The sequence below is a fragment of the Populus alba genome, chromosome 7 (genome assembly GCF_005239225.2).
Source record: "Populus alba chromosome 7, ASM523922v2, whole genome shotgun sequence".
Classification (NCBI taxonomy): Eukaryota; Viridiplantae; Streptophyta; class Magnoliopsida; order Malpighiales; family Salicaceae; genus Populus; species Populus alba.
Window position 1 is genome coordinate 1,864,491 of NC_133290.1, and position 26,514 is coordinate 1,891,004.

Consider the following 26,514-nt stretch of genomic DNA (forward strand, 5'->3'; position numbering starts at 1 on the left):
CTGTTTCTCGAGTACTGCCATAAGCCCGGGCAAAGAAAACAGAGAGAGACAGAGATGTAAGCTTTTTGTCTATTTGGATTCTCATAGCCCTCTCCATGTTCAGCAGATGCATTACACTGTAACCAGAAAGACCATGCCCTGATCTTTCTCGGAATGAATGTTCATCAGAATCTGTATCGGCCTCTCTTATTACTTTTCATGGTTCCAAAAACAGCTAGCACTGACCCTTATGAAATTTTTCCCCCATCTAAAATCACAAGTCTATGCGCATATTTGATGGTTTTCCTGGAGTTCTTGTATGTCGAAATCATGAAGATGCTCACCCACCACCACCATCATCTTTAGGGGAATGAGCATGGTATAGACACAAAATCATTCATATGCATATGTGATACTTGAAGGGATATAATTGAAACATAATTTCTTCAAATATTCATTCATATAATGAGAAATTTAGACGATTATTTTCAACATAAAAACAATTGCAAGGCCGGGCTCCAAAGCAACCTCAAATACCCGGAAGCGCCACAGGCTCAAGCAACAAACTTCCTAGCTAATCTAATAGCTAGCATGCATGATAGAGTTTTCTTCTAGGATTGGCATTTTACATATTAGAGACAGCTACTAGGCTGAATGAAACCGGAAGCTGTTCCATCAGCATTGTTGCAAGAGGCACCAGCTGGTTGATTCATGTAAGTTAGCCTCACATTCTCCATTTTGATACCAGTGCATGGAGACCTTTTACTACAATCAAATTCCACTGCCACTTGTGTTGCTGATGTTCCATGGATATCTTGGTACGTCACACCACTGATTTTAACCCCAGAAGATTGACCAGGACAATTTTTGTTGTCAGGACAGTAGTTTTGGTCGATGACGATTGGATTTTGAACGTTGGTCATGACGGCATGCTGGAAAAGAACATTCCTTACAAAACCATTGCTTGGTCTCCCCCAAGTTTTGATTCTCAACCCATTTTGAGTACCGATAAATGTAACGGTTTTAACTGTCACATTTTGCACCCCTGGCTCCACAAGGTCCTTCCCCAGACTACCAATGCTGCAAGAAACCGCACACAAACACACCCACGTTTGAGTCCCATATTTATAGCCGCATGTATAGATATAGTATATATATAACATCATCATCTTATCTTATGCGAAGATAACTTACTTAAAGTCATGTATTATATATATATATGGAGGTGTGCTTAATTATTTGATTAGTTCAGCGGTACCTGATTCCATGGCCAGGGCCACATACAACATTTTCGATCCACAAGTTAGTGGTTCCGGCACCGACCGAGACACAATCATCACCGGTTCCGATCTTCGAGTTCAAGATTATGACGCCGCTCGATAGCTGTACATGAATGCCATCCGTGTTTGGACTGTTCCCGGATGCAGTGATCTTAACCCCTTGAATTCTCACATTGTGGCAGCCATTGACAACGATGTGGAACATTTGGCTATTCAGTGAATGCAGCCCACTGATCACTATGTTTTGTGAATTGGAAACGCTTAGTGTCTGCACATGCACACAAACTACAATTAAAATGATCATTGATTAACGCATTTAAATATTGTACTTGAAACGTAATTGAGGCTTTAGCTGGACCTCCTAAACAGAAAGCTATAATTAGGACTTAATTAGTAGTTGACCTTTGATATTCTTTATGAATTCATATTGCAATAATTAGGGCTTAAGTGATGAACATGGACCATACTAGTCCCAAGAAGGCATTAAGTTGAATGGTAATGTCTATGACTGATGAAATTAAGTACTCTTAGACTCCATCAACCATGCTTTTGTTGACGATAGGCAGGAGATGATTGCATTTCAAGGTTCGAGCCTTGATTACTCCTTGCATCTTATAGAGAATAGAAAAGAAGGGAAGAAAAGAAAAAAGGTGGTCACAAAATATTGAACGTACCGTGGCACCACTTGGGCAATTATTGCCAGATTGCTTGCAATCCCACAAACCAGAACCATGTCCATCAAGTATCCCACCAGAAACTGTAACTCCATCAACATTCTTAAAGGAAATCCAGCTTGCAGCATTACCGATAACCCGATAATCGGTGGGAGCCAGAAGAGAGCCATCTATTCTGACGACGATTGCATTATTCTTGCAGGGACCATTGAATTGCACGTTCAGTAGAAAGTACCTGCCTGGTGGGACATAGAGGGTAGAACGGCTACTAGAGCCACAAGCCTGTGTCCAAGCAGCAAGAAAGGCTTTGGTTGAGTCAGTTCTCCCATCTGGTTTTGCCCCATAGTTTAGGACATTGTATTGTGCTGCACCTGCTAAACATGGGGTAAAGACAATGACTAGCGATGCAAGGAGGAAACAAGTGCTTCTTGCGTTTGCCATTTTTTGGCTTGAAGGATACTAAAGGATCAGTCCCTGTTCAAGTTGAGAGATGAGAGGAAATAGAGAGAGAGTTGAAGAGTTGTGAGGGGTGGAGGTGAGAGGCTTAACGTTCAAGGAGGTATTTATAGGGTCAAGAGAGGAATTAATTAATGGAGTTTTAATTGCAGAAATAATTAAAAGCAAAATAAATAAAGCTGCGGCGCCGTAATTCAAGAGAAGGGAGTTGAGCTTCGTATATATTAATGGATTCTTCAGTTTTAATTAATTTTAATTTTTCTTTACTGAAATTCCTTTGCGTACTTGCAGCAATTAGGTAGATGGCTTGCATTTACACTACGCGATTCATCTACTACGTGCAAGCAGAAACTAACTTCCTCCATGTGAGGATGGATAATGATTTCATGCATATATATCAATATTAGACATTAAATTCAGGCCATGATCCCATGGAGTCTACACATGAATGTTATTCACTACAAGATTTAACAGTTTTACCGACGGAATTTTTTCCGTCGGCGTAAGACACATATTCCATCGGTAATTACTTTACCGACTAAATTAATTTTCGTCGGTGAATCTCTCGTCGGTAATTTTTTGTCCGTCGGTAATTCCGTCGGTAATAATATTACCGACGTATTTACTGGCGGAACAGACGCGTCGGTAAATTTTTTTTTATTACCGATGGATTTACCGACGGAAATTTCCGTCGGTAAATCCGTCGGTAATTATTTAAAAACATTTTAAAAAAATTCATTTTATAAAATTATAAAATAATTAAATTAACATAAATCAACATTGTATAATATATACTCAAAATGCTTGGAAAAAAGAATAAGAAAATCAACTCAAAAAAATTTGTAACAAATAAATAAAACAAAAAAATTAATTTAACTAAAAAATTCATATGAAAAAAATGAAGTTGCAATTGCTAAAAATTTAAAAAATCCTATAAATAAATCAACTAAAAATTGATCTTATATGAAAAAAAAAAAACTCACAACAACATTTATACAATTATTAAGAACAAAATCAATTAAAATTAAATAAAAAACAAATATAGTGAAAAATCATGAAAAAATAAGAAAAAAGAAAGATCTTACCTTAATATACTTGCAAGTGAAGTTAAGGAAAAAAAAATTCATGAAGCATATTAATTAAAGAAAACTAAGAGGATAAAAGAAGAAAGAAGAAGAAGGAAGAAGAAGACATACCCGAGCATGGAGGAAAAGAGAAAGAGATTAGGAGAGAAAAGAAGAGAAAGAAATAGATATTGATGTTTTTACATATAGTGAAGAAGAAGAAGAAGAAGAAGAAGGAGAAGAAGTAGTAGTAGTAGAAGAAGAAGAAGAAGAAATAGAAGTAGTAGTAGTAGTAGTAGTAGTAGAAGAAGAAGAAGAAGAAGAAGAAGAAATGAGTCTGTCTCTTGTGAAATAAGCCGATTCAGGTTTTTATTGGGGCGCGTTACCGACGGATTTACCGACGGATAATTGAATATTAATATTTTTTAATTATTCCGTCGGTAAGTAATATTTAATTTAAATTTTCAATTTCGTAAAAAGTTTTCAGAACCGCCAAAAATTACCGATGATTTTTCAATCCGTCGGTGATTCCGTCTGTAATATTTAAATGAAAATTTTAAATAAATTGAATTTTTTCAGAAAACCGCCAAACACACGCCGACAAATTTTCAATCCGTCGGTGATTTTGTCCGTAAAGTAAAACAATTAACAGTGCAATTGGAAGATAAACAGTTCTAGAGCTCTCTGTAAAATACCGACGGAAAAATTCCGTCGGTAATTCCCTTTGTAATTGACATGATGAACAGTGTTCTCAGTTTATCAACGGATTTGCCGACGGCTTTACCGACGGAAAAATTCCGTCGGTAATTCCGTCGGTAAAAAATAACACGTCATCTTTTTTTTTTTTGCTTTGCTCTATTTTTTTTTCCCACGGTAATTTCCCTCGGTATATACCGAGGCAATCTTTCCATCGGAAATCCCTCGGAAATATTTTCGTCGGTAAAATCCCTCTTACCGACGAAAATATTCCCTCGATATTTCCGTTTGTATTTATTGATTTTCTGGTAGTTTCCTTCTGTCTTCGACAAATAAATGGTGAAAGTACGTATCTATGCAAGTCTGGGACCTTAGCAGTTGCTACGTAAGGAAGTAGTAATTATTTCAGCATCTAAAAAAGTATATTTAGAAAAAAAAAAAAAAAAAAAAAAAAAAAAAAACGTCAGAATTATGAAGGAAAAGGTCCTCTTCAAGACTCTAAATTACGTTTGCATGTACATTCACTGTATACAAATTAAGGGTATGAAAATATTTAATTACAATAAGATTGTTTAATTATTGTTGATAATAATAATAATAATAATAATATGTGTGCTAATAATTAAGTCGACATTAATGTTTCCTTTTTCTTTAATTCTAACCTCTTTTATATAATAATAAAAAAAAAGAGTAATAATATATGTTTCTTTAGGGTGGATTAATGTACGTACAAAAGGTTGCTTGGGATGGGAGCTTCAATTAATTACACTTAAATTTAACATAAAGCAAAGAAATTATAATAATAATAATAATAATAATAATAATAATAATAAATAAATAAATAAATAATGGGTTCACCGTAAACGTGAGAAACAAAATAGACACTAGGTTGCTAAGGCCAACATGCATCATCCCTTCCCTCCTTGCTTTAGGCACAAGAACAAGGCTGCTTTTTGTTTTTTCTGTGTTTTTCTTTTTCTTAGTTTTATTATTCCTTTTAGATTTATGTCTCTTCGATCCCATATATATATATGATGATGGGTGTAAAGTTGAGATTTATTCAGGAAATTAGTAACCCTTATCCTCAATAAAAAAGAAGAAGAAAAGGTTTTTTGGAATTTACTTCCAATATAGCATGCAGATACTATTACGTGCCTAATTGGAACGGCTATCTATGTGCAAGTGTAGTGTCCACGAAAACGGCACCGAATAGAATGTGATGACAGACAGCTGCAAATAAGTAGGCAATTCATTCTTCCACACATCTTTCTTTAACTGCTTGCCTTTGTTTCGTCTTGGGATCTTTCAAATCTCATCTACAGTCCCACACTTTACATTCATATATCTACGTTCCAAACCTAACTAAATTATAGGGTTCAAATCTCATCAACAGTCCCACACATTAAAATAATATTTATATCAGATAAATAAACAATACAACTTATCTTAAGTAAGATATTTTAAAGGTGTAAATACATTTTTTTATGTAATCAATCCCCTTACTCAAACTATAAGATTAACTAAAATTTATAACTAGTGATCAAAATATTAGATAATGACTCTTATTACCCCTTTTTTTTATTAATAAAGGATAAAAATTTCTATCCACATGATTTCTAGATAATTCTAATTTAAAAGAATAATTGCCGCGATACCAAACACGTCCCCCACAAGTTGTGGATAATTTTAGGATATATAATCTTGGACAAATTAACTTATAATATAATGAGTTTATCCAAGGATTTCTTAATTTAGCCGCCATTGACCTATAGCTAGCTTTACCTAAGATGAACATAAAAAAACAAATGCTGCCCTTTATCAATTAATGTCCTGGAGATCAGATCGATAATAAGCAAGTCCATTAAAAAAAAAAAAAAAAAACTCTCTAACACAAACACAAACACACAAGTTGCAATTCGATGTTTGTTGGGGGATGAAAACTGAAAAGATACACAATTATGTGGTCGTAAATGCAACTCCCTTGTTTATGGGATTCCTTGTTTTAGGCGGCTTGTGCTTTTGGAGTATCAAACCAACTTATCACATGATGTTGGCTTATATTAACTGTGAGGCACATGATATCTGCTCCAAATTCAACTTTCTTCTCTCCTGATGATCCTGAAATTCCATGCATATTCTATTTGTTCGTGTTGTCTTGCAATTTCACGATCACTATATTATATATATTATATATTATTATAAATCATAAGGTCAAGCATACATATACCCCACAGCAGTATATATGGTTTCCGTAGAGCGCATATGATGACAATTCTATATGTGTAGGTCCAAGTTCAGGCTGAGATTATGTACCACAATACAGAGACTGTACGTAACTTGTGGGTTAAGCCAAGGAAATTGAACGCTAAGGCTTTTATTCCTTTTATCTGATCATGGAGAGGGTACTACTTGACTTGTATAGTTATTTCTCAAGTTTACCACATGCATGGGGCTTTCTTCTTCGACTGTCTCGTTGAAAATCATACCCATGCATGTGCCTATAGTCTTCCATACACACAAATGTGCTATATATGCATTTATTCATGAACAACATGAGCTATTTACTTGATCAGCAACCAACCTTGGGACTTTGGAGGCCATCTGCTGTATATGGAATTATGACTTTATCTGTGGTGATCATTAATGGCGAAACAGTTTAAAAAACACCATCCACCCCTTTACTAAACACGCTTTCAAGAAAAAAAGAATCCTAAAATATGATTCCTGAATGTTCTCCTCAATTATTTCCTTCTTAATCTCATCAATGCAATTGCAAACTGGTTTTACTTTTTTAATTTAATTTACTTCATGGCAGCTAGCTAGCAGAAGAGTCTGTTTATAAACGAGGAGCTAGCTAGGGGCGAAGGGCTCATGAAGGCCAATATTAACCAAAACATAATTAAAGGAAATATATTTATGTAAGTTTTGTGGCTTAATCTACGATTTAAGAGAGAAGCTAACGTGTCTTCTTGTGATCGAGCTAGGTAGCTCGCTAGCTAGAGATTGCCAAACATATTAAAGGATGTATATTTATGGAAGTTTTGTGGCTTAATCTACGATTTAAGAGAGAAGCTAACGTGTCTTCTTGTGGTTGTTAACCGTATATCTATGGTATTATTATTATTATATGGACTATAATATACACCATGTGAATGGAGTTAGATGTTGAATTTGGGATGCCATGCACGTGCATATTAACCTCAAATTACTATGTGTATGAAAGTGATATGGTCAAACACACCACATGCTACCTCGCTCTATAAACAATATTAAATGCCTGAAACAAGGCCGTTGCAACGAAGCTATAGAAGACATACAAGTTTTTGTTTTCAAACACAACCAAAAGCCCATTCCCTGTTGTCTGTCGATCAAGCTCAGCCAGGAATTTTGGTTTTTGAACAATACATGTGAGCACTACAACCTGTACTGTTCAAGAGTTTGAAAAATATTATTATCCCTTCTGCACCCAAGATCTCATCGATCTCCATAGCGTTTCGAGCGAGCAATCATTGAGATTAATTACAATAATGGAAGTAGAGGCCTCTATATTAATTATCTTAGCAATCCAAGATCCCGAGAGATGGTAGAATTAACGTACCCTACTTGTTATATAATAGACAGTAAATAAATTCTGATGACAACTCAAGGTCAATCGGGGGAATAATCAATTCCCTTCTCCACATGGGATTTAACTTGTGAATCGGATTCAAATCTATATATGTAGCTGGTATGCACCTAGTTTTTGAAAAAAAAAAAGTAAGTTTAAGAAAAATCACATGGGATTCCTACAAAATTATAGGATGTATTAATTAATCAAATATTTTTAAATCTGTAATTGAGATGAAACGAAGACTACATTATACGAACAATGAGAAACTAATTCTTATTAGTCTCATCGTTTTAATTTATTTTAGCATATCATTTAAAAAGATAATATGAAGATAGAATATGATCATCTCCTACTTTTTAAATTGATAGCATATCTTTTCGCCCCATTTCCTCTCTGGTATGAGGTGGAGCTTGGTGCCTGTGATTTGATTAAGATGGTACATGTCCTCAAAATCTTGCCACAATTAAACTCAAGAAAGCTATTAATTTAGGCAGGTGAACAGTATCCAATCAAAACCACAAAAACTGAGAGAGAACAAGAACTCCTACCCATATTCCATCATATAGTTTATTAAACTTCTTTCAAGCCCACAAGTTAAAAGATATTTTGTTCATTCAAAACCTATCTTAAATAAAATGTCATCTAAGATTGTTTTGATGGTTAATTTGGTTAAATTCAGTTAACTTGATTCATCTTCTCAAATCAAGTAAGATTTAATTATTAATTTAATAATTTAAAACAAAAATAAATAAAATTATTTGGAATTCACTCAACAAAGCAGCCTTGTACAAGAGGAAACCCAAAAGCTATTCTAATAACCATGCCTGATTTCTTGTTTTAGTTATGTGTACCAAAAAGAGGAGGTACACTCCATGTACCTAGCTAGTCAACTAGAGAGAGAGAGAGAGAGAGAGAGAGAGAGAGAGAGAGAGAGAGAGAGAGAGATTTCAGGGCTTTGAGCTTGTGGTGGAAGCAAGGAGAGATACGGTAGTACAATACAGCGGGAAAAAAGAGGCGGTAGGCAAGGCGGGGGTGCATGTTTTCTGTGTCGTGTTATCGAAACTATTTTGCTTAACATTGATCGGTATGGATAATATTTAATAAGAAAACCTTCCTAAATTTGTCATCTCAAGCAACCATATCCATGCAATTGTCCTTCTCTCCATCCTTTCAAATGCATGATATATGACTTTTTAACATGACAATAAAGGGAAATATATATGGAGAATTCTAATTCCTCCCATGATTACAATAGTCTTATGTTCTTTGAGTTAAACCACTCATGTTATTCTAATTCTCCCATGATTTTCTTTTACAATGATTAATATGAGTTAAACCACTCATGTTTATATATATATATATATATATATATATATATATATATAAGAAAAAATAGGTATAATTCATGACACTCAAAACAATTAAAAGAGTAATCTTCACAAGTATTAGAGTAATTAATTCATGATGTGGCAATGTTATCTAATTACATCACAGATCCAATATTTGGTATAAATAGCTAATATATAGATGGTGATTAGATTAAAATTTTGAAATTAAAATTATTTAATTATTACAACATTAGCCACAGTTAATTAGCAGTAATTAAATCCTTAATTAATGCTGAAAGGATACAGCGGTTATACTTTCCCATTTCATGAATTTTGGGTGTGAATTTCGCCTAATTATTTCAAATACCCAAAAAATTCCATATGCAACTTTCCTATAAATACCACTTCAATTCTGACTACATCGGCAATATCCCATCACTCTCCAAGCACAACAAAGTCTCTCTTTCTCTCCCTTTCAACCACTGATCACTTACATCGATCGATTCTTATATCAAAACCAAAACGAACAAGCTATGGCAGTCCTTCCACTTCCAGTGATCCCTCTTCTTATCACCCTTCTCTCCATTTCCTTTGCCTTCTCACCTTTAGCGAAGGCAGCACAATACAGTGTGCTAAGTTATGGGGCCAACCCTGGTGGAAAAACTGACTCAACCAAGGCCTTTGCGGCTGCTTGGTCACAGGCATGCGCCTCCACACAGCCAGCCACTATCTCTGTTCCTAAAGGGAGTTTCGCTTTAGGTCAAGTGAGGTTTCAGGGTCCTTGCAAGAATAATGCTATTTCGATACGTATAGATGGTACCCTAGTCGCTCCATCAGACTATGGGGTCCTTGGTAGGGCTCAAAATTGGCTAATCTTTGAGCATGTTAATGGGGTTACTATATCCGGAGGGACTCTAGATGGACAAGGGGCAGGGCTGTGGTCATGCAAGAATTCCGGCAAGGATTGCCCCAGCGGCGCGACGGTATGCTAAACATGCCTGACATAATGAAATATCTCTTACAGTTTTGGGCTGTAGACGAAAACCACGCCATCTATTTTCAATTTCTTAATTTTCTTGTTAATCTATTTATGGTGCAGTCACTTGAATTCTCCAATTCAAACAACATTGCAATTACCGGATTGGCATCATTGAATAGCCAAATGTTCCACATTGTCATCAATGCCTGCCAAGACGTCAAAGTGCAAGGAGTGAGAGTCTCTGCTGCCGGAGATAGCCCTAACACCGATGGAATTCACGTTCAATCATCGACCGGAGTCACCATCTTGAATTCTAGGATTGGAACCGGTGACGATTGTGTATCAATAGGCCCTGGTACCTCTAATCTTTGGATTGAAAATGTGGCATGTGGACCTGGCCATGGAATCAGGTAATCAAGGAAATTGTATTCTAATGATAATCAAGCCATGCATAATTAATATCATTTGCTCCTATAATTCATTGTGTTGCTCATCAAGGGAATTAAAATAACGCATACATTAATTGTTGATGTAGCATTGGAAGTTTGGGCAAGGACTCTCAAGAGGCTGGTGTGCAAAACGTAACAGTCAAAACCACTACATTTACTGGTACCGAAAATGGGGTGAGAATTAAGACATGGGGAAGGCCTAGCAATGGTTTTGCTAGAAATATTCTGTTTCAACATGCAGTCATGACTAATGTCCAAAATCCCATTGTAATCGACCAGAACTATTGCCCCGGCGAGGAGAATTGCCCAGGCCAGGTACGTTAAACTTACCGTCTATACTAGTTTTCATTAGATTTTGAATGGTAACACGTAAAATACACTAAAATCTTTCTCCATTTTCTTGTACATTAAACAGTTTTCCGGTGTGAAAATTAGTGATGTGACCTACCAAGACATCCATGGATCATCGGCTACGGAGATTGCAGTGAAATTTGATTGTAGCAAAAAATATCCATGCGCGGGTATCAAATTGGAAGATGTAAAGCTCACATACAAGAATCAGCAAGCTGAAGCTGCATGCAGCAATGCTGGTGGAGTTGCTTCAGGCCTTGTTCAGCCCACTAGTTGTTTATGAGAGCCTAATTAAAGACGGACTGGTTGATCAAACTCAGAAAGAGAGATTTATTTATTACCATATACTATATATATATAGCTACAAAAATAAAAAAGAATGCAATGAGTGAAATAGCTCTTTGAGTGAGTTTATTTCTTGAGTCTGTGGCACATTTCTGCCCGATCATTGCAAAAAAAAAAAAAAAAAAAAAAACAGAGAGAGAGATTTGTTGTGTAGAAATGACCCTTAAAAATGCTGTATGAGATTTCAATTCCTTTTTCCTTTAAAATAGTATTGTTTCATATCTCTCATTTATTCTTACTTCCAAAGTTTTTATCTTTCTTGCTATACTTTGCAGTACTCTGATAAAAGGTCTGAGAGTCTGACGCAGCGCTTAAGTAATTATAAGGGTCTCTATCACAGAATTTTTAATAGATTTCAAGCAATAAATGTCAGTTTCAGTACCTATAGTTATGGTGAAAGTAGCTAAAATTGTAGATAAAAATCCCCTTGATCTATCGTTCAACAACTTCTTTGGTGAAATCCCAGCAATTATTGCTGATTGTTATTATCTAAATGATCTAAAACCGGACCACAACAAGCTAATAGGTCATATCCCACCACAAAGTTCCCAGCTCGATCGATCGTATCAAGACCCTTAATGTAGCTAACAATCTATTATCAGGACCAGTGCCGAGCTTTGTAAGTGCCATTGTTTCAGAAGACAGATTTGAAAATAACAAAAGAATAAGTGGAAAGCCTTTGTATAGATGTTCAAGTGATCATCGAAGGAAGTTTGATTATTCAATAAAAATTAGTTTTGTGTTTGGTAATGTCGTGTGTGCAACTTCAGCTGTGGTTGTTTTTTACATCCTACTTTGTACCCTGCCCTGGACATACTCGGGGAAGAGGAAAAAGAAAATCAAGATATCAGAAATGATTGCGTTGATGGCAAGGAGGAAGTATAAGAGAACACAAGACCATCAAATCATGCAGTTTTCTTACTGTGGAGATACTATCTCTGTCCCTCTCTCTCAGCTGTGTGCATGATTAAATTTTCTGTTCTTTTCAAGATTAGAAAACTTTCTTTTCTTATTTTCACAGAAGATTTTGTGCAGAAAAAATACTATTTCCATATTTCATATTCATTATACATCTGTTCAAAACAGGAAAAAAACAAAAAGTTCTGTTTGCGGCTCTTGGTGAAGATGGTTTTTTTTTTTTTTTTTTTTTCAGGTTTTGATTGTTTTGCATTCTAAAGAGCTGGTAATGGCTGGTTATAGCAATTGCTTGGTCTAAAGACCTCTATTGTTTTGGAATAGTCAGTTATAGTTGGTTGTTTAGCTTAGTAGTTTAGCTTGGCAGCTCTGTTTTGTGTGGAGGCAAAGCTGCATACTAGGGCTGTTGCTCTGTTCTTGTAATTTTTTTTGGCCTCTTCTTCTTCGTTTGGTTCTTTTGCTAAATCTGTGTGTTTTTGCAGATTTGTAACTCCTCCTTCCCGCCAGCTTTTGGCGTTTTACTGCATTTCACTAGTTATCAAAAAAAAAAAAATGAAACACCATTTTGTTTTAGGTTCTTTGATTGCCTCACATCATCTCCTCGTGATATGCTTCATCTTCCTCAGGATAAATTTCTGCGTTGTCAACAGGATAAATCTCTCAGAGGAACAAACTGTCATCAGAATCAGATTCAGAACTCGAGTCTGAATCAGAAGACTCATTAGAGAACGAGCTATACATCCTACGCCTCCTCCTACTGCTCTTGTCATCAGAATCAGATTCCAATACCTAGTTTGAAGACTCATGATCAGAGGGCGAGCTATACTTCCTAAGTCTACTCCTGCTTCTCTTGTCATCAGAATCAGATTCGGAACTAGAGTCTGAATCAGAACACTTCTTCAGCAGCAAATGAGGCAACCATCAACAATCATATTCCAAACTGGAGTCTCACTCATTAGAGGACAAGCTATTCTTCCTAAACCTCCTCCTTCTGCTCTTGTCATTAGAATCAGATTCCATTCCCGAGTCTGAACTCTGAAGACTCATCAGAGGACGAGCTATAGCTCCTATGACTTTCCCTCTTCTCCTGCTTCCTCTTCTTCCTTCTAAGAGATGAGCTGTATCCCGAACTACTAACAGACAACGACCTATGCTTGCTCTTATTCTTGTTCACCCTCTTTCGCCCCTCCGCATGCTCCTTAGAAAACCAAGGTATGATAGATTTTGCAGAAGATCTTTCTCTTGGATTTCTTTTCAACTATGCTTATCTAAGAGCGGCGCTAACTAGCTACGAACTCTCCAAGAAAGGACTTTTAACGTAGGAGTTCATACTGTTGAAATTAATTCTAAAGTTTTCATCCAAAATGTCTTTTAGAATTATCTTATGTGTCTCCTAGGTATATTCATGTAACTATTAAAAATGTGTTTTTCTTTTAAATCTCTTGAATTATCCTAAAAATATATGTTCAAAGTATTGTACTTTCTCTTTTAAAAAAATAATATAATAGGAATGAGATATGTTCTTCACCGTGCTTCCATTTTTACTTTTCTCTGTTTCAAATATTTCTAACACATACAGAGCTGGCTCTCTTGCTGTGTATATTTAGTGCAAGTATAGTTCGACTGAGAGGTTTATTTATTGCTTAAATCTTGATTAAAAAACTCTCCAAGGATTAGTCATTTTCTGAGCAGATATAATTTTTATGACCCCATCGACAAATCTTGAATGGGCAAGGATTTAATGCTGACATCTTTTAGTTGCTAAAAGTTGCAAGCAACAGTGATGATACCATTCCAGATCGAAGACCAACAATACTTCAAGGGTACAAAAACACAAAAAGCAAGAAGGGAGAGATGTGGCTAGATTAATGATTTAGAGATGCATCATGAAGTTTCCCCAGCTAGTTCAAAAGGCAAATCTGTTGAGATTGAATAGCAGAGACCCAATGAAAACAGGACAAACATTAACAAGTCTTCAGGATACATTAACAAATCTCAGTACGTGGTTACAATAGCTGTGTTTGTTTCTCTCTGACTAAATTTAAAGAGGTTCAATCCCTTGTCTTTCCATGTTCATATTGTTTCAGATATAGCATTTTGTATTTAACATGATTTCTGCCAAATGCCACTGTTAGCACTGGTGTGTCACTCTACTATTACAACAGATAGTGACAGATATTGCTTCATTTTTAATTTCGATTGAAGGTAGTTCCCTCTGCAATATGGAATTTTATACCTAAATTGAAGGGCAGCATGATCCAATATTATTCTTTCTCAGGACTCCATCTGGGATTTCAGCAACAAAATTGATGGTTTCATCTTTGAATATATCGGAGTTGAATGTTGAAATTCTAGTGATAATAGACTCGTGGATTGAATTCGGTTAGTGTTACATAACAGAAGAGACGAATGTAGAGATGACATAAATATATTTAGTTGCAGGGTCAGAAATAGAGATATAAAATAAATATAGTTTTGGAGTGAATTTCAAGGATATCTCTTTTGTTTAGTAACAGACATGGGGCTCAAGGCTCAAGGACACCTTCCATGGGTAAAAAAACAATCTGTTTTCAGAGCACCTTCATTGGACCTTGTCTTTCGAATCAGTCTTTTTTAAATGATAGGCTAACTTCTTGCAGTGGATAGGGTCTTCTAATTGGGTTCTCTGTTTTTATTGAAAAAATAGCTACCCCTTTCAAGAAGTCTCCAGCCATCTTTTACTTCAATTTTTTCAACAATTTTAAATGTGAGATGAAGTATGCCATTGTTACTGCAAAAGTACAGGTGTTTCATAACATTTAGCTTGAGATGAAGGTCGATCACTTCCTATCAATATGGAAGGAAGTTTTCTGCATAAATTGTAACGAGGCAACCCTTGTCTCTAGCAGAAAAACTTATTGTAGCTATATATAGACGTAGATGCTTGTGCAGAAGAGACTTGCCTTGTTCACATAAATTAAGAATTAATCCTCGTCAGAAAGTTCGAAACAGTGAATGATGGAAAGTAAATAAATATTTGTATATTTTATGATAATTTAGTTAGGGAATTAAGCTATGGTTTAGCAACAAACACAGCATCACGTACTATCTTACTTCTCAACCAACAGCATAATTCTGATTCAAGCTTTAGAAAAGAAATCGAAGTTTATTAAGTAGAGAATATAATTCTTACATCAACTATAACTATAATTGCAAAGGTCGGGCAGGAAGGCGCCTCGGGCTCAAGCAATAAACTGACTCAATGAGCTATACTTCGCTCATGACATTTTTTCTCTCTCTTATATATGTGGAGGTAGAACGTACTATTTCAGGTTGATCTTATAAACAGCTAGTAGGCTGGACCACGCCTGAAGCAACTCCCCCAGCATTGCTACATGACGCTTCTGCTGGTTGATTGTTGTAAGTGAGTTTTACATCTTCCAATGTGATGCCCGAGCATGGATTTGTTTTGCTACAATCAAATTTCACCGCAAGTTCTGTTGCTGAGGATCCATGGATGTCTTGGTAGGTCACATCACTAATTTTCACACCGGAAACCTGTTTAATGTACAAGAAAATGGAGAAAGATTTTAGTGTAATTTATGGGTTACCATTCAGAATCTAATGAAAACTAGTATAGACGGTAAATTTAACGTACCTGGCCGGGGCAGCCCTTCTCGCCGGGGCAATAGTTCTGGTCGATTACAATGGGATTTTGGACATTAGTCATGACTGCATGTTGGAAAAGAATATTTCTGGCGAAACCATTGCTAGGCCTTCCCCATGTCTTAATTCTCACTCCATTTTCTGTGCCTGTGAATGTAGTGGTCTTCACTGTTACGTTTTGCACACCAGCCTCTTGAGAATCCTTGCCCAAACTCCCAATGCTACATCGATCAGTCATGTACCCGTTATTATCTTTCAGTTCCCATGATTAGCAACTTATTAAATATAATTAGGTGCACATGATCATAATTGATATTATTGTGTAGTTGATTATCATTTCACTATTATTTTCTTCGTTACCTGATTCCATGGCCAGGTCCACATGCCACATTTTCAATCCAAAGATTAGAGGTACCAGGGCCAATGGATACACAATCGTCACCAGTTCCAATCCTAGAATTCAAGATGGTGACTCCGGTCGATGATTGCACGTGAATTCCATCGGTGTTAGGGCTATCTCCGGCAGCAGAGACTCTCACTCCTTGCACTTTGACGTCTTGGCAGGCATTGATGACAATGTGGAACATTTGGCTATTCAATGATGCCAATCCGGTAATTGCAATGTTGTTTGAATTGGAGAATTCAAGTGACTGCACCATAAATAGATTAACAAGAAAATTAAGAAATTGAAAATAGATGGCGTGGTTTTCGTCTACAGCCCAAAACTGTACTAAGATATTTCATTATGTCATGCATGTTTAGCATACCGTCGCGCCGCTGGGGCAATCCTTGCCGGAATTCTTGCATGACCACAGCCCTGCCCCTTGTCCATCTAGAGTCCCTCCGGATATAGTAACCCCATTAACATGCTCAAAGATTAGCCAATTTTGAGCCTTGCCAAGGACCCCGTAGTCTGATGGAGCGACTAGGGTACCATCTATACGTACCAAAATAGCATTATTCTTGCAAGGACCCTGAAACCTCACTTGACCTAAAGCGAAACTCCCTTTAGGAACAGAGATAGTGGCTGGCTGTGTGGAGGCGCATGCCTGTGACCAAGCAGCCGCAAAGGCCTTGGTTGAGTCAGTTTTTCCGTCAGGCATGGCTCCATAACTTAGCACACTGTATTGTGCTGCTTTGGCTAAAGGGAGGAGGCAAAGAAAATGATGGAGAGAAGAGTAATAAGAAGTGGAAGGGCTGCCATGCTTTTCTTTTTTCTTTTCTGACCGATAACAGTTAATGCAAGTGATCAGTAGTGGAAGGAAAGGGAGTTAATTTTGCTTGGAGAGTGATGGGACGTTGAGGCAGGTGGAGTTGGTATTTATAGGAAGAATTTGGAGATTGCATAGTCATAGATTACAGACAATCAACGCCGTATTTTTAGAAGAATTTCGTCCTCCATGCTTGTGTGTTTATTCACCAAATTACCCTTTATTGCCGCTTTGTATGTGTGTGTGTGTTTGTGTGTACAGTTGAAGGATATGTCTCTTCGCTTCACCACAATATATATATATATATATATATACACACACACACAGTTAAAGGATATGTCCCTTCGCTTCACCACAATATATGTACAGTTAAAGGATATGTCTCTTTGCTTCAACCACAAGCTCCAAGTCTGTTCACACTTTAATCCTATAGCTAGCTAGCTACGTACCCTTTTAATATTTCTCATAATATATGCTTTAATTATATATTTTCCCAAGCCAATTATAAATGGAATTAAAGGTATAGCCTCGATTGCGAGTTATTAAACCATTAACCCTTGTGTATGGGTAAATGGTTTGTGTATTTCAAATTAAATTAGTATGTCATTATATATATTGAAGGTCTCAATTATGTACTTAATTACCACTATTTAATATAATCACACAGATATGTCATTATATATATTGAAGGCAGAGTTGTACGTGACAGGTGGAGCAAAGTACGGAGATAAAATCGGCTGCCTTCCTTCAAGTTCTTTCTACCTTAAATCATGGTGTCTTCCTTGAATTTACGTATTTTATTCTATTCTTTGACTATTTGGCCGTCCCATATTATAATAAATAATGTAATTCTTGTTTAATTGTCACTTCACCTGTTTTTTATTGGACTTTCTTCTGACAGCTATAAAATTCAACTCTACGATTCTTATTTCCAACATTCACGCTAAGTTTTTGACTAATTTATCTTTAGTAATTGGGTTTTGAGAGTGATAATCGGGTGTTTGTTTTAATTTTTTTTTTTTGTTGAGATTGTGATCAGGTACGATCTAATTATACACAAAAATTTAATTATTTATAGTGGTTGAGATTATAGTTAGGTATAATCTAATTATGTACAAAACTCAATTATAAAAACAAATTTTTTCTTTTTAGTTTTTTTGTTTGGTTACACACCTAAAACTCAACCTCCATCGGTTAAAACAAACACATTTTCGAGAGCCTATACTATTAGAAATTCGCTTAATACTAATAGTTTTATTTACGGAATATTTTTATCGGTAATTTAAGGTAAAAAAATTATCAACAAAATTTTTTATGTCCGTTATTTCTGCTGGTATATATCGACAGACACATTAGGTCGGTATTTATCAATGAAATGGCAGACATAATATTCAAAGTTAATATCTTAGCATTTGAGTACTATTCTATAATAGAAAAAACAAAGGTATTGAGAATAAAAATCTATTTAGTTAGAAAAATAAAAATAACAATATATAAATAAATTTATCTCTAGTATAAAAGAATTAATTTTTATACTTTCAAGATATGTTTCTAAAAACAATTTATGCTTCACTATGTTCATCTTTTCTACTCCACAATAGTATTCAAATTAACGGTATTTTTTATTAACCTTGTTAATTCCACTATATTTCAGAATTAATGTTTTATATATATAAAAAAAAAGTAGCATAAAATCAAAAGACTAAGTTGTAAGTTTTCATACATAAACGACTAAAATAAAGATTGACTACAACGTTTTTTAGTGTTAGACTAACAAACAAGACAGTTGATATGGCAGGCAAGCCTATATATTGTTTGGAATTTAGTTGGAAGGAATTAAAAACAAAACAACAAACAAGACAGTACTTGATATGGCTTTCAAGTCACTAACCATCTCTCCCTCGCCCAAATCTTTGACTCCAAGGGTTTGATTGCTTCATGGCAATTTCCACGAGTTTCTGGCAAGATTGTTGGGAGACCTAATTTCAAATAATTAAGAGTAAGCCATGTGAAATGAAATCACCAGCCGCAGACGGCCGCAAAGATCCACTTTACCAGGGATTTCAAGCCCCCCCCCCCCCCTTTCTTTTCTATCTAAATCCCATCGTCCCCAACAAATTACATCACGTAGAACTAACTTCAAGTACTGTATCCAATCACATGTGAAGGCGGGGATCGCTCAGTGTTCTACACGATCGATCTGAATGGACTAATAATTGTATATTTAATAACAAGTAGATTTCCTCAATCCTTCCCTTCTCAACAAATTAACAGATCCTCGGATAATATTTTTCAACTTTTGATTAGTTAATGTTGTTGTTCTCACATGTATGTATATGTGATGTGGTGTTCAGACACCAAATTTCCTGGCTGAGCTTGACTAATTAATAGACAGACAAGGAATGGCCTTGTGATGTGTTTGAGGACCAAGACTTACATGTCTTGAGCCCATTTCTTCAACACAAACACATCATGTGTATAGCAATGTTTCATATGCGTGAATGAAAGCTATAGCTTAATTGCAATTGTCTTGTTTTAGGGATTCCTTGTTTCAAGCAATCTTTGCCGGAGGAAGCATGTGATGTTCTTGAGATTATTTAGCTAGCTAAGAGCTCATCCAAAATTCAAGCATCCAACCCCATTCGAGGGGTGTGTGTTTCATAAAACGTAATAACTTCTTTGGACCAGAAAAGCCACGAATCTTATCTAAATATATCTAGTTAGTTTGGCATCTAGGCTAGCTAGCTTATCTACCTCCTTGCCCCTCCTCGTATACATAACGATGGGCTCTTTTGGCATCTTATCAGATACATCAAATTCGAAAGTAACACTGTTATGATGAAAGAAAACACAAAAGTGATTGGTTGGCATTAATTGGCAGAACTTCATCTTGAAATTGATCTTATTCTAGCTGAATGTCGGTTAATCCATGTGCCATAGACCTACTATGAAGACTAACACTTTGGTTCTGGATGCTCTTGGCCCCTATCCATTTCCATTAAAATCCAAGATGGCAAAACTTAGGGCCCAAAAGAGAATAAATAGCTGGTTAACTTGGGCATGCGCAGATCAATGAATCAATGGAGGGGGGCCAACCTAGGTCATATATAGTTTTTCACATGGGTTTTCTTCTTGTACTGTCTAGGATTACTACGTGCATTGACAGTTGATCGATTATGAGAAATGATCAAAGTACACAGAGTCTTTACTTGACTTATGGTCCCAAAACTTTTAAAGGCTTGTGATCAATTCCGTGCGTCTCCCACAGGAAGGCAACATAAGGCTAGTGATAGATATGCATGAGAGATCGTTGAGGCGCAGACACCATAAACAAGCAGTTTGGAAAACTCAAACCACACCGAACATCCAAACCTTAAGATAATTAAGATTTAAAAAAAAATCCTTAATTATTAAGCCATACCAATCGCCTTTCACAATTTTCTCACCATCTCTTGACCATGATTAGATTGTGGATGCAATATTAAAATTGAACCGATCATCAGGTTTAAACTGACCGGTTTTTTTCCTTTTAAAACTAACTAGACCTGTTTTGATTTAATTGAGCTTTTTACATGTAATGCTAAAAACCTTAAGGACTAAATTGAATATATAGCAAAGTTTAATGAAGGGCTTTGTTGAAATTCTTGAAAAATAAAGACTGAATCGAACTTTAACTATATTCTTCAACCCATTCCTTCTACCAACCTTGCCACTGTCGATGCTATCTTTTCTCCGATAATATTGCAGTCCTTGTTGATGCTAAAGGAGATCTTCCGGCCAAAAAAAAAAAAAAAGCAATGTTGGTGGAGCTAGTTTTGGAGTCAAATGATGTTCATGTCGACAGGCAAACCATTTTCCCCCAGCAAGTTACCTTATCCTGTTATCCGCATACCCTAAAACAAAATCCTGCTTAATCATAAAATTAAATCCTACTCTTTTCAGCAATTCTGTAATAAACTTCAACAAGTATAGCACCTGACTCCACCCAGGAACTTTCATCTTCTTTATCTAGAAGATGTGAAACTTTAAAACTAAATGGTGAGTGGTTAGGATATATATATATTATATATATATATATATATATATATATATATATATATATTGGTAGAGAAAAATCTAGGAGATTGGCAAACAAGAGAACCCTACTTCTCTAAAATTAGAAAAGCTTTCCATTGAGCATGGTAATTAATGGCCCCAAAAAATAACTTTCCAGCTAACCATATATATATAAAGTAGCTAGAAGAGGAAAAGATTAGAGTAAATTAGAGAGAAACAAACGGACAGGGTAACTGTTGATGTAGAACTCCATGGCCATCTCAGCATGCAGTGCTCCTAAAAATATTCAAGTTCCTTATGGCGGCACTTGATTTTGGCATGAACAGAAGGATCTCTAGCATGAGAGATAGTATTCAGAATTGAGATTTATTTGATCAATCAATCCCAACAAAAACTAACTAATTTGATGAGGAAGACTTCAAGGGCGGACTCGAATGTGGTCCAGTTGTCTTGATAGGACTCTCTTCTGAGCATAAATTAAGGAAGCAAGGAAGTATACTTGAAGTAGATCATCATGATAATTCCTCTGTTAAGCATTATGATTATACAGAAGGTATAAAAACACTGATTTTGCCGAGAAAAAGGGCATAAAACAAGAAAGGGTTAGCGACTTGGCGCTGCCGTGTCACGTTGACAGTAAAGCCCTTCCCTTCTCTAGCTAAATTTATCAACTGACCATCTTAATAATTAATATTAATTCTTCATTTGAAAGAAAACCGTGCACCTGCATGCTCCTTTCTGCTTTCTCAAGCTTCTAAAAGTTAATTACCAATACACCTTTCTCAAGTTTAGCAAATTTAGTTAGTTAAATTGGCTAAGCTTGAGTGTTATGCAGATTAATTTGTATCTTGTCCTTCCCGCCATCTTTTGGCTTTTTAATGCAATACTTTAGTTATATATATAAAAAAAAAAAAAAAACCTTTCTCCCCTGTTTTTTTTTCTAACTCTGCTTAATGACTAATCACATGGAAAAAGCAGATGATAAATGGAAGCCATCCAAGTTTTAAGCAAGGGCAATCTGGTAATGGAAGTTATAAAAAAGCATAATCTCCCCTTAACCTTAACGTTTGGTGCATGCAGCTCTTGCTTTCGATTCGTTCAAAATCCAATTTCAAGAACTTCTATAAATAAATATCTCTAAATCTAATTCCTTCGAACCCCACCTCCTCCCTCTCCTTCAACTCTCCAGTTATCTTTTTCTATTGATCAGTCTTTTTACCACAAGCTGTTATACCAAAGAAATGGACAGTTCTACAAGTTATTTTGTTCTTGCGTTTGCGTTTTTTTTCCTTACCTCATCGGCTTCTTTAACAGCAAGTGGAGGAAAACACAACGTGTTGGATTATGGAGCCAAACCTGATGGAAGAACGGACTCAAGTAAGGCGTTTCTGGCTACATGGGAACAAGCATGCCGCTCTACAAAACCTACCACCATATATGTGCCACCAAGTAAATTCTTGCTCCCCAAAGTAGCTTTTCGTGGCCCTTGCAAGAATAATGCTACTTCGATACGCATCGATGGCACACTTGTTGCTCCATCTGATTATCGTGTCCTTGGTGAACAATGGATTTTCTTTGAAAATGTTAATGGGGTTTCGATTTTTGGAGGGATTCTTGATGGTCGAGGCATTGGCTTGTGGACTTGTAAGAATAGTAGCAGGAATTGCCCCACTGGAGCTACGGTATGTTCAATAATCACCAAAATATTTTCCTAAATTTAGCCTAAAGTATGGTATAAAGAAGAAAATAATTGGACTTCTTTGTGTATTTTGTAGTCACTCGGATTTACCAAATCGAAAAATATAGTGATAATGGGATTGACATCCCTGAACAGTCAGATGTTTCACATAGTCATCAATGGCTGCCAAAAAGTAAGAATGCAAGGACTTAGAATTTCTGCCTCTTACAGAAGCCCAAACACAGACGGTATTCATGTGCAATTATCAGATGGTGTGACTATACTGAACACAAAAATAAAAACAGGTGATGATTGTGTATCAATCGGTGCCGGTACAACTGATTTACGGATTGAAAATGTAGTGTGTGGACCTGGCCATGGAATAAGGTAATTAATAAAACCTCTCAAAAATGTTATATCCTTTTTTATACCTGTCGAGACACTAACAAAATGTAATCTAAGAAGGAGAAAAGAGGGACATTAACGCATGTTGAGCTACAAGCTCACTGGCGTGTAACACGTTTCTTTGAATACTATGCATGCTTGATTATGTTGTTGAAGTGAATAAAGTAGGGATTTTTGTGATAAAGTGCAGCATTGGGAGTCTAGGCAAGGATCTTGAAGAGCCTGGTGTGCAAAATGTGACGGTTAAAAACGTTACACTTACAGACAGCCAGAATGGTTTAAGAATAAAGTCTTGGGGGAGACCTAGTAATGGTTTTGCTAAGGACATTCTTTTCCAACATGTTGTGATGACCAATGTCCAAAACCCAATTGTCATCGATCAGAATTACTGCCCTGACAATAAAGACTGCCCTGGTCAGGTACGTAATACTATATATTATATCGATCCCTCTTAATTTATAAATCCTCAACGAATGAATACGTGAGCTTTGATCATTTGGAAGAACAGGCTTCTGGCACTAAAATTAGCAATGTGACATACAAGGATATCCATGGAACATCGGCAACGCAAGTTGCTGTGAAGTTTGATTGTAGCAAGAAGCATCCATGCACTGGGATTCGCTTGGAAGATGTAAAACTCACTTATAGAAATCGACTAGCTTATGCATCGTGTAGAAATGTTGATGGAATTACCGCTTCTGGTTCAGTCAAGCCTCAAAGTTGTTTGTAGTACAAAATTTGTTATAATTAGAAGAAATTAAACATGGAATCCTTTATTGGTTATAAATTAATATATAGTGTTGATCATGTAATCTCAAATGTCCAATTCCATCAATTCTCGAAAACACAGTGAGGATGGTGAAGATGATAGTGGTACATATATTGTCTTCTTTTCCTCTTCTTTGCAGCATCCTCTCAAGCATCAAAATGTGGTCTATAACAATAGTGCAAGGCTTGGAGCTAAGCCAGACGGCAAGATCGATTCTACCAAAGCATTTTTTATGATATGATTCATCTCTCTAAGAATATGAATTAAATTAACAGAAAAGAGGATACTACAAGAATTTGAAATATCATTAAATGGTCTCATGATATTGCTGCTCTTGATTCATGTAATAGCATTATTATATGAATCAGACTCCACAATTCAATTTCTAGTATGTCCACAGGAACAATTAATACTTGCTTAAAAAGCTTATCTAATTGTCAAAACCTCCACCACATTTGATTCTTTTGTACCTATAGAACAAGAGAAAATACATAGAAAATTTCTTTCGTGATCTCTTAAAACTACACCAATACTAGAGAGGGACATGGTTTGCCATTTGAAGAACCATATACACTCCACTTTAACATCCGTATTGAAGGTGGTATTCAAGTCGAATTACTTTGAATTCTAGTTGTTTTTGTCACATAAAAAGCTCTTCAAGTGACCGAAGCAAATTAATTTGTTCTAGCGTAGAAAAAACTTTCACAGCCATATTTTGCCCAATATGCAACTTTATAGAAACGGGAATGATAGATGTCATCCCAATCAGGAATTACCTCATTAAAAACCAGATTATTTTGAACATTTTAGACAGACCGAACAATACCATAGAAGAACAATAACCACACTTTTTGTTTGATATAACTAATTGGTTAGTTTTTTTAAAATTTTAATCGGTTTAATAGATTTTTTTTTTACGGTTCGGTTTTTTTGGTTATTTTTTTTCAGTTTTCTCGATTTAATCGATTTTTTGATTTTTTTACTCACTCCTAATTTATAGCTTATACTTTGTATTTGGTAGGTCAAGATAGCTTATGGCTAGTACCTGCAAAAGACCCCATCTAATTGATGTGAGGACTCTTTGATACTTAAGTAAGCATCTTCATAAAGAGAAGAGAGATAAAATATAATAATATTCTAAAGAGAGATACTCTGAATATATATATATATATAGTAAATAATGAAGATTGTGAATTTTTATTTTAAAAGATTCGTGACATATTCATAGTTAATGAGTCTTATCATTTTATGAAGAAAGAGAGGATGAAGTTTAATTTCACCTTTGCGGTATGTTAATTTTGTATTGTAAGCTATATTTCATTCATTTTATCTAGCTAAGAGGTGGAGACACAGTTGATCATAAGAGATTTTAATACACCTAAGGTGTTAGTGGAATGTAAACTTATTTAATTAAGCATATTTATTAAGAAATAAGTCCTGATTTATGTAAAAAATGTATGGAATTAATGGCATTAGATCCAGGTATTATATTTGAGTCCATAAATGTAACGAATTTAACCAAACTCAGGATGCGATGAAAAAAGTCCTTAGGCTCAACACTCTTGAAAAATATGTGTCAGACCCATCGTGTTGATCTAATAGCGCGCCATGTCATGTTGTTAATTGAGCCTAGTAGGGCCAAACCCAAGTTGCGCCTAGGCTTGGCAGGCATTAGCAAGGCCCATGATGTGCATGGGCCTAGCGCAATACTATGCCCAACTGTATTTGTAGTGGAGTGTGCTTGGAACTACTATATCCTAGCTCAACACACTAAAGAGTTCGAGAAAGTTATATTGGCGTGTTTTTCTCAATCTAGTATTTTTAAAAAATATATACAAAAAATGAGTGATAACATCTTGAATCATAAGCTAGAAACATTGTTTTTCAAAATATTATCATGAAATACGCTATATAAACCTATCATCTATGATCAAAACCACTGCCCTAGTACCGGAGATTGTGTGAAGCGTAGACTAACGGAGTGACAAATAAGAACATAAAGGGAACGTCGGCCATACAAATAGCAATGAATTTTGTTTGCAGCTCAATTAATCCATTCAAGGGACTCAAATTGGAAGATAAAGCCTACATATTACAATAGATATTCATTTGTTTGTGAACAGAATGATGATTTATTTTCTTTAGATTCATTTACATTAACCAATAAATTCAAATCATGTAGTGGGTGGGTGGGTGTGTGTGTGTGTGTATAATATATTTGTGGGATAAAATAAACTAGATTTAAATAATTCACCTATATATGTTTATGGCATGTATAGATCAATCCTAATTGCTAATCCTGCTCACAGCTCGTGATTGCAATTAGAGGCCTAGCTTGACAAAATTCCTTCAACCTCCATTAATGGGCATTTACGACAAAGACAAAAGGGTTTGATTGAGATATCTTAGTACTTTAAGGATACAATTGAGGAAAGGCCTTTCTTTGTGGGCTTAATTGAAAACTTCTCCTACTGCCCGGGTTGGTTTCATTATTATGCTTTTATCCTTTTTGCTTACACGGCCATGTCGTGGTGTTTCTAAGAAAAATTAAGTTTTTTATATTTTTTAATTATTTTGATGTAATAATATAAAAAATATATTATTTTAATATAGGAGACGAAAAT

The 26,514-nt window shown here is 35.6% G+C and overlaps 4 protein-coding genes across 5 annotated transcripts; 2 read left to right on the forward strand and 2 right to left on the reverse strand.

The window, feature by feature from the left end:
• Positions 1 to 452: 452 nt before the first annotated feature.
• LOC118029121 (polygalacturonase-like) lies at positions 453 to 2,454 on the reverse strand. Its single transcript, XM_035032938.2, has 3 exons — positions 1,934 to 2,454; positions 1,238 to 1,527; positions 453 to 1,059 (listed from the first exon to the last, which is right to left on the reverse strand). The coding sequence occupies exons 1-3, from the start codon at positions 2,372 to 2,374 to the stop codon at positions 612 to 614; spliced, it is 1,179 nt and encodes a 392-aa protein (XP_034888829.1). The 5' UTR covers positions 2,375 to 2,454; the 3' UTR covers positions 453 to 611.
• Positions 2,455 to 9,531: 7,077 nt separating this feature from the next.
• Positions 9,532 to 11,330, forward strand: LOC118029120 (polygalacturonase-like). Its single transcript, XM_035032937.2, has 4 exons — positions 9,532 to 10,070; positions 10,187 to 10,476; positions 10,602 to 10,830; positions 10,931 to 11,330. The coding sequence occupies exons 1-4, from the start codon at positions 9,621 to 9,623 to the stop codon at positions 11,147 to 11,149; spliced, it is 1,188 nt and encodes a 395-aa protein (XP_034888828.1). The 5' UTR covers positions 9,532 to 9,620; the 3' UTR covers positions 11,150 to 11,330.
• A 3,921-nt stretch (positions 11,331 to 15,251) lies between these two features.
• On the reverse strand, positions 15,252 to 17,193 carry LOC118029119 (polygalacturonase-like). The gene is given in 5 exon segments (XM_035032935.2): positions 15,252 to 15,663; positions 15,764 to 15,992; positions 16,132 to 16,421; positions 16,539 to 16,924; positions 16,927 to 17,193. Coding segments are annotated over 5 exon segments (1,173 nt in total). The 5' UTR covers positions 16,976 to 17,193; the 3' UTR covers positions 15,252 to 15,444.
• Positions 17,194 to 22,209: 5,016 nt separating this feature from the next.
• LOC118029090 (polygalacturonase) lies at positions 22,210 to 23,913 on the forward strand. Of its 2 annotated transcripts, none has more exons than XM_035032894.2 (4): positions 22,210 to 22,720; positions 22,814 to 23,103; positions 23,312 to 23,540; positions 23,630 to 23,913. In XM_035032894.2, the coding sequence occupies exons 1-4, from the start codon at positions 22,280 to 22,282 to the stop codon at positions 23,849 to 23,851; spliced, it is 1,182 nt and encodes a 393-aa protein (XP_034888785.1). In that variant the 5' UTR covers positions 22,210 to 22,279; the 3' UTR covers positions 23,852 to 23,913. The 2 variants fall into 2 exon arrangements, with proteins under 2 accessions (XP_034888785.1, XP_073266390.1); XM_073410289.1 differs by having other exon boundaries at positions 23,312 to 23,535; positions 23,625 to 23,913.
• The last annotated feature ends 2,601 nt before the right edge of the window (positions 23,914 to 26,514 follow it).